The sequence below is a fragment of the Micromys minutus genome, assembly GCF_963924665.1.
Source record: "Micromys minutus genome assembly, chromosome: 26".
Classification (NCBI taxonomy): Eukaryota; Metazoa; Chordata; class Mammalia; order Rodentia; family Muridae; genus Micromys; species Micromys minutus.
Genome location: NC_137961.1, coordinates 27,316,826 through 27,325,970, shown reverse-complemented (window position 1 = coordinate 27,325,970; position 9,145 = coordinate 27,316,826). Strand labels below are relative to the sequence as shown.

The window sequence follows — 9,145 nt, the reverse complement described above, 5'->3', positions numbered from 1 at the left end:
CATAAAACCAGTCAACTGAACTAACGAAATCCACCCCGGACACGCACACTCCAAAATTGTCTTAACCTAGAGGTAAACATATATGACCACTTTCTTACATATCCTTGGTTTCAGGATCAAAGTATTTACCGTTCCTTTTACACGCCCACACACACGCATACACACTATGAAAACCAATAAAACTTTAGAAGCCATATGGAAAAAAAAATTCCAGGTCAATAAAGAACCATTATCACTCGATATGTCTCAAGAGTTCAGGTATTCACAACACCGTCCGATGTTCCCCACACACGTAGACGGCGCTAGGGCGAATCCGTCGCCTTGTGTGACCAGGGAGCCTGGGCAAGAACTTGAAGGACTTGGGCATCATGTCCAAGCAGGCATCATGGAACTTCTTAATCCTCCAGTAGTAGATCAACGGGTTCAACGCAGACTTGAGGTAGCAGAGCCAGAGGAGCCAGGTGCTGATCTCAAAGAAGTTGTGCTGATCGTAGAAATGCTTACTGAACGTAGCCACAAGGCTGTAGGTGGTGAATGGGGCCCAGCAGACAATGAAAACAGCAAACAGGATCAAAATGGTGGTGAAGGCACGTGTTTTAAAACCCATGTCGACGCTCATTTGGAAGGGTCTCTGGAGACTCATGAGACCAAGCTTGCTGGCCTGGCTGAGGCATATTCCTTCCGGGTAGCTATGAATCCTCAAGGCATTGTGCCGAAGGGTGTTGAGGATGCCCATGAATGAATATAATATCACCAGGAAAGGTATAAAGAAGGAAATGAGCGATATCAGAATCACATAAGCCTGGTATCCGGAATTGGTTGTGTACCCAAAAACGCACTGTGGGGCTCGGGAAGGTATCTGCAGCTCGGGATTTCCCACAGCCAAAGGAAAAGCTACAGAGAAAGCGGTTGCCCAGGAGACGGCGATGAGGACCTTAGCCCTGTAAGGGTTTAGCTTATCTTGCCTCTGAACGATAATCAGGAACCTATCGATACTAATAATAAGCAGGATGGCCACTCCCTCGATCACGAACAACCAGAAAAACATAGCAGACAGCCGGCAGAAGAATTTCCCAAATATCCATCTCGTAGTGAGAATAGTTACCAGGGCAAAGGGCATGTTCAGCACTGCGAGCAGCATGTCTGCAAAAGCCAGGCTGGCAAGAAGGATGTTAATGGCGGAACGCATGGCAGCCTTTTGGTAAACCATGAGGCAAACAACCAAGTTTCCAAGAAAAGACACAAACAGAATAAATATCATTATAGCCGAAAGGATAATCTGGAGAGCTAAGTTTAAGCTCCTAGAAACTGCTGGTGCTGGGGTCACCGCTGTGCTGTTCACTGCCAGGGAGCTAAACCCAGTGCTAGTCATGGTTTCAAGACTGTATCTAAGCAGCGGGCCAGGGCTAGGATGCTGAAACGGTAGAGGGGTAATATTCACATGGGAGTTTTCATAGACTACAAATGTCGTGTTGGATGTCCCAGGATGGGATGCAGTCAACACTGCCGGAGCGGACAATACTCCCGAGACAACCATGTTTTTAGGAGGGTGGCAGGTTCGGGCAGAAATGTGGGTCCTCCTCTGGCATTTCCACACAGTGCTGTCAGGTCAGGTCCCACTGATGGACTCGGATACACAATCTGGAAAATGGACACAGCTCCATCTTCCACGGGAATCCTTTTTCCTGAAAATAAGCCGAAACAAAGAACACGAGATCCGATTAGTAAATAGCCTTCACTTCGTTTTGTTGTCCGTCCAAGTACTAGCAAGCTACCGCCCCGTCTAGCTCCCGAGATAAGACCTCACTGTCTTCAGGATAGTGTGGCTGTAGATACATTGGCTTTACCTCTTATCATGTAGGATCATCCTTTTTCTTTCTAGTCCTCTAAAACTCTGTTCTGTAACCTAATCATTGCTAAGATACCATTGTTTTAACTAAACAAGATGGAAATTTTATAGGATCTGGACCTAAAGCAAGCTAGATCTTGAAATGCATTAACATAGCATAACGATGGAAATCAAAACCCTAATGGTTGATGCTTTTTAAAAGACTGCAGCGGCCCTCTCTAAGGCTCAGACCATTGAGGACAGATGAACAGAAAGACTATAAGGGTAGCAGGTGGCCAGGACCTGAGGAAAACTGTCCTTTCGGATTTGACAAGCCCATTGTACTCCTGAACTCATAGCAGCTCTGGTTGCCAGCACAGGATAAAGCCAGTCAGCATTCCAGCAGGGAGGAGAAGGAGGACTATGAGACCCCCTTCCTGGTGCTATCGATAAGTGATAGGTTTCACCAGAGGGAGAGAGTTTGCCTTAATTATAGTTCCTGCTTTAATGTGTGGTCCTACACCCAGAAGTAAATAGACAGCACAAATTGGACTCAATGGGTTACTGAATCAAATAAGAAGGCATGAACTTGGGGTATGGGGAAGGGGGTGGGTCTTAGAAGACTGGGGAGTAGGGGTGGATAGAATCACAGTAGATTGTATGAAAATCTCCAAGAACTAATAAAAACCTTAAAAAACACAATTCAACAGTCTGAGTTGTCATAGCTTTCCAAAGTCACTACTGCTACACATTCTCTTAGGGGAACACATTTTAATAGTTCTTTCCTACAGGTTCTTATTCCTTCTTTACCTCAGCATAAAGTTGGATGTCAAAACTTTGACTATTTCCAGGTTACATCTTGTTTTACATGTACTTTATGCTCATTGTAACTAGTAAGATTTTAAGGCATACTATCAAACCTTTAAAAAAAAAAAATCAAGTACTGACGAAAATGTACTCGTAATCTTTTATGCAAAAATGCTTAAAATCTGTACACTTATCTTTGTTTTTTAAGATAAAGTTGTTCAATTAAAAAAAGGAAAAAAAATAAAAATAAAATCCATTTCTCTATGACAACTTTAAAAAAAATAGCCTAACCTCAATTCCCAGCTTAAAGTGGTGGTACTGAGACACTTGGGGTCTGACAGCTCTTAAAAGTAAGAATGGGGTTCTTGTCGATTAAGCTCTGAACTTTTCTTGGTCTCTCTCTTCCTCCTTTTTTTCCTATTCCTTCTACCATCAACCCGTGTTCTGACATGGCTTCCTCTTTCTGTTGGCCTTATTGGATGGGGGAGGGGTAATCTTTTTAGTTACAAAACTCTAGATTTCCTGATAGAGCCCTTCAACAAATCCTTCAAAGATTAGAAATAGTAATGCATAGAAGATTATAACACATTACACAGCCTTACACTTAGTCATTGATTTTTAAGGATAATTGTCAACACTGCATGCTTGGGATGTCAAGGCAAGAGATGGGATCTCATTTGTGAGATCCAAGGCCCAGCATCCATAGCCGGATCGTGTTCTTTCTACCGCCTTTGCACCTCTAACTCACTGTCTTATGTAGGATTGCGTTTATGAATAAGAAATATAAAAATCTATTTGCATAAATACTGATCTTAGCACTTCCTCCCATTTTACCGTTTCGTTATTCCTCCTGGATTTTATCTACCCTCATGTATTCACTCTAAAATGCTACATTAGATTAGTATCGGGGTCTACAATCACTGGGGGGAAGGAAAGGAACAAAGATTATTATAGCTTCTCATCATAATCATGTTGCTCTATTCAGAAAGACCCCATGTATACATTGTTAACATAGTACATAAGCCAGTCTTGCTACAAAGTACCTCCAGAGAAAACAGTGTAGACAAATCGGTATTTTAATCCTAAAGTAACAGCTTAAATCATATTTGGTCAACTGTATTAAAGTGTTTAAATTTGTGGCAATGTGGCTCAGGGAGTAAAGGCACTGGCTAGGAAGCCCAACAATGTAAATGTGATCTTTGGGACCCATGTGGTAGAAGGAGAAAACTAGTTCCCATAAGGTGTCCACAGACTTCGATAGCTCATACACACACACACACACACACACACACACACACACACACACTCACTCACACACTCACACACATATATATGGAGAGACAAAGAAAAAGGGGGGGGTGGTGGAACCTTTGCCCAGCATGCAAGAGGCCCTGGATTCAACTCTTTGATTGGCAAGATTAACTAACTAAAAATAATTAAATTAGATCTAGTTGTTTTAAAATAAGGAACAAAGATTAAAAATGGAAAGAAACAAAAGCAAAATATTAATTTAAAGTGTGCTTTTTAACTTTTTATAGTTTCACAGACAACCAAAGTGGGTTGTTTGTTTGGTTTGGTTTGGTTTTTTGCCAAGCCTCCCTTCACTACATACATAAACCTCTAACTCAATCCATTCAATCATTGCTCAGCCTTCAGATATTTACTGAAAGCATGCTATGTTCCAGTTCCTTAAAAAAAAAAAAAATGTTAACAAATGGCCCATATCTACTGAACTGAACTTTTCTTTCTCAGGACCCTGAGGTGATTTCCATGCACACAAAACAGAACAGATCCTGGGGAGTGGGGGGTGGCTAAACGGTTTCAGTCACCAAGCCTTTGTAGCTCCACCTACCACGATCAAACAGTTCTGACTTCAGGAATGGTTAGACTACCCTCTGCACCTTCAATGTGCCACTAAAGCAGGGAGAGTGTCCTTCCTAAAGTCTTGGGGTGGAGACAGCATCCGTAAAAATGGGCAGACTGTCCCTATCTATGCTTCAAAAGTGGGTTTGATTTTTAAAAGCACTGCTGCACGAAAGGAGAAATGTCCACAAAACACAGCTGGAGGAACCAACTCCCCTGCCTTTACTGCCCTTCACACCGGCTTTTAGGAAACACAAACACTAAAGACATGCACAGAAATGCAAATAACTCCAGCTGATGCTTTCATGTGAATTGACTCTTAATAAAGCCATAGATGGACGCAGCAAAATAATTTTAAACCAACTTCTGAATCTGTTAGATCCAACTTAAACATATCTTCTCTGGATTTTCAAATAGTACTCGGATGTTGGACTCTCAACTACACATCAAGTGAAAAAAAATGAGCATTTCCGCCCCCACCCCCCGCAGTGGAAATTTTTGTTTTTAGATAACAGTAAGCTCACATGCAGTTAAAAGAAATAAACCAGAGAGAGATCTCTCTGGTTTCCCAGGGCCTCGTAACACTAGGCAGTTTCCCAGGCAGGATGTTAACAGTGATACAGTCCAGATACACAACAGCCCTCACCAACATGGCCTTCCATGGACACATCCCCATCACACCTACTCCTCTGCCACACCTTGCCCAAGACAAGCTCTACTCTACCCTTAGCCTATAATGTCTTTCCAAGAGCACAGAGGGACGGAGGAGTTAAACAGCCCCCTCTACAGACAGATAGGAAGGAGATCCACAGAAAACAATGACAAGGAACATCTGGCTTCTTCCTCACCTTCCTGACTTGAAACAGAAACCTGCTTAAATTAACTTCCTACTAGTTCTCCCGCCAACAGAAAAGGGAGAAAGTACTGAGGGCAAAAAGGAGCTACATAAAGTTACTTCTCTCTAGAAGCGCTAAACATCTGCTCTTCACATAACATTCTTAGGTTCCACGAAGATTAATCTGATCCGAAAGCTGTCTCAATCCATTTTGCTAGTTTCTCATAATTCTTTAACCCACAGATCCAGTAGGCTGGAGATTATCTCTGCAGCAATAGAAAGGCTTCTATTACATATGCGACTTCTCTAGTTTCCCGTCTGCTACTGTGATAAGACACAGGCCAAAACCAGGTTTGGAACAGAAAGGGTTTATTCAACTTTATAGAACCCAAGAGAAGCCAAGGCAGGAACTAAGGCTCCAAAGAACAAAGCTGTTTCCTTTTTTGCTCTGCATCCAGCTCTTCCCTACATCTCCCAGGGCCACCTGCCCATCGGGCAGCACCGGGTACCAGACTCTCCCGTATCAATCAACAGTGGAGAAAACGCTGCACCCCTGCTTACCGGGCAGTCTGATGGAGGTGTTTCCTCACTGGAGGTTTCTTACTCCATAATGATGCTAGCGTGTGTCACGGACAAAAAAAAAAAAAAAAAAAAAAAAAAAAAAAAAAAAAAAAAAAAAAAAACGGACCTGCAAAGTGACCTTCTGATTCTGTGTCTTTTTATGCCTTTAATAGTTTTATTTCAATATCAGGCCAACTTGACTGAGCTTGTCACTTGGCACCTTTTCTGATTTTTCTTTTCCATTCCATGTTCTGGAGATTTCTTCTTTCTCTCTTCCCCCTCCCCGCCCCACCACCCCCCAAATTGGACTTCTTTATTCATCACTATTTAAAAATGTGAATTTTCAAAAGATTTTATCATGGATCATAATCTCCCTTAGTTCCTGTTCTATTTGCTGTGAAGAGTTCCCACAAACAAGGCAATTTCTTATAAAAAGAACTCATTTGATTGGGGCTGGCTCACAGTTTCAGAGGTTAAGTTATCATGGCCGGGAGCCCCATGCCCAGCAGGCAGGGGCAGGCAGGGTGCTGGAGCAGTCACTAAGAGCTCATACCCAATCCCACACAGGAGGCAGAGAGACTTTGCCTGTCGTGGATTTCTGAAGCTTTAAAGCCCCACCCTCAGTGACACACCTCCTTCAACAAGGCTGCAACTCCTAATCCTTCTTAAACAGCCCTACCAACTGCACATCAAATATCCCAAATTAGGAACCTATGGGGGCCACCCTCATTCAAACCAGTGCACTCTACCCCTGACCCCCACAGCCTTGTAGCCACATCATAATGCAAAATCTATTTAATTCAACTCCGAAAGTCCTTATAATCTTCTGGTCTCAATAAAAGTTTAAAAGTCCTCTGTCCAAAGTCTCTTCAGAGACTCGAGACAATCTTTTAACTGTAATGCCCTGGAAAAAAGAAATAATGCATAAAGCAAATTTACACTTATAACATGGCACAGAAGATATATTACTATTCCAAAATAAAACGAAAGGAGCACAGTGAGAAGATCTGGGACCAAAGTAAGACCAGAAACCAGCAGAGCAAACTGTAAATCCTGTAACCTTGTGCCCAGTGTCAAAGGCCACATCAGATGCCCCACTCCTCCCAGCATTGCTGACTGACAGACACCAGTCTCTCTCGGTCTGGTTCCACTCCCTGTATGCAGGTCTCAGACTCTGGCATCTCCCATATCTTGGTGTTTCCGATGTTTCACTTAGCCAGCATCATGCAATGGCCTCACTAAGCCTCCAGGCAAGGACTTCCCTGCCAAATGCCTCGTCTCGGCAGCTTTCCTCAATGGCAGAGGACAATTCCATAACTCTTTACTCCTAAATTCTTCTTGAGAAATAAAGCCAGAGCCAGGTAGCCAAAGCTGGCAAGTTCTGCTGTCTGCAGAGGGTAAAACCTGGCCCCTCCATGAGTTACACTTGCATGAGCTTGACTTCCTGCTGCTTTTTTAGGTGGAAGAAAACTCTTGGGCCTCTTCCTTTCACAGGTTGCAGACTTAGCTGGCTGGGGTGGGGTGGGCATCTCCCTAAGGGACCACTCCCTTTATTCCTTTTAGCATCTGTCCTTTAAACTTCTCATCCCCTTCAGCACAGGACTTAGCTCCAACGTTAAATTTCCTGGTGCTTTCTTTGAAACTTTACAGTTTGTATTTCTTTTTGCCCATCGTGTTCTTTTGCCATTGTAGACCTGCATAAGAGTGATTATTAACATCCACACAACAGAGTGAAAATTAAGTTGTCTTGAAATCTTCTCTACCAATAAAATCAGTCTCAAACTTCCGTTAAGCCTCAGGCTGATTCAGAGAAAAAAACAAAAAAACAACAAAAAAAAAAAAAAAAAAAAAAAAAAACCAAAACGGCCTCAAAGGGTAAGTCCATGATTATAGCCGAATCACAATAAATAGAAGGCAGGCAGACATGGTGCTGAAGCAACAGGTAAGAGTTTATATCTGAACTATACACAGAAACAAGAAGAGTAATAGTAAGCCTGTGAGGGCCCTCAAAGCCCACCCTGGGTGACACACTTTCTTCAACAATGCCACACCCCCTAATCCTTCCTAAACACTTCCAGGAACTGTTAACCAAATATTCAAATATACAAGACTATAGGGAGCCAGTCTCGTTCAAATCACAGCATCAACTTATCCAACTTGATCTCCTTATCTCATTACTTAATCACTTTATCTCATCAACAGTAGCTCTCCCAGAACTACTGCCTTCACCACAGAGTTCCATGAGTTTTATCATTTCAAATATGGGTTTCTTTAGCATTTGTATTTTTCTATCAAACACATTTTGAAAAAGATAAAAGAAGTAGCAAGCCCTTTTTATGTCTTTCCCAGCACTGTCTGGAATCACCCTATTATCTACTTCCATTACACCTCCCTGGGTATCCCCCACCCTGGCTCATCAAGTCTCTGCAGGGCTAGGTGCATCCTCCCCTTGAGGCCAGTCAAGGTGGGCTTGTTAGGGAAACGGGGTCTAGAGACAGGCAACATATTCATGGACAGCCCCTGATCCCACTTGTTGAGGGACCCATACAAAGACCGAGCTACACATATATGGGAGGGGGGGTTGGTTCAACTCATGTATGCTTTTTGGTTGGTAGTTCCGTTTCCCAAGGGTCCTGGTTAGTTGACTTTGTTGGTCTTCCTGTAGAACTCCTATCCCTCTCAGGGGCCCTTGATCTTTTCCCTAACTGTTCTAGTAGAGTCCCTGTCCAATGTTTTTCTGTAGATCTCTACATCTGTTTTAGTCAGCTGCTGGACAGAGGCTCTCAGAGGATAATTATGTTAGGCTCATATCTGCAAGCTAAGCAGGGTACCATTAATAGTGTCAGGGATTGGTCCTTGGAATGCCATATAACCCTTAAGGGCATCAGATGCAATTTTGGTTCCTTGACTCCTTGTAACTAGTGTTTTCCAATGTTTCTAATATTGAATATAGCTTCTGCATTCATATTGTACCAATCTTTCTTAGAAAATGGATCAACCACTTTCCACTTGGTAGTAACCTTCTTACCACCTTTTTTTGAGGCACTTGGCTCTGAGCACCAGTGGTTGCTGCTTATAGCCAGACAAGAGTTGGATATTTCTACAGTCATTGTGATTTCAATGTAAAATTACCGTCACCAGCCTCATGTGTTTGAACACTTGGTCTCCAGCCAGTGTCAATGTTTGGGAAAATTAGAGAACCTTTAAGAAGTGAACCCTTGCAAGTCTGTGGCACTGGGGGCATGTTGACA

At 42.8% G+C, this 9,145-nt stretch overlaps 1 protein-coding gene across 1 annotated transcript; it reads right to left on the bottom strand.

The window, feature by feature from the left end:
- Nucleotides 1–262: 262 nt before the first annotated feature.
- GPR63 (G protein-coupled receptor 63) lies at nt 263–1,537 on the bottom strand (the record flags this gene model as incomplete). Its single annotated transcript, XM_080938775.1, has 1 exon — nt 263–1,537. The coding sequence occupies one exon, from the start codon at nt 1,535–1,537 to the stop codon at nt 263–265; it is 1,275 nt and encodes a 424-aa protein (XP_080794901.1).
- Nucleotides 1,538–9,145: the final 7,608 nt, after the last annotated feature.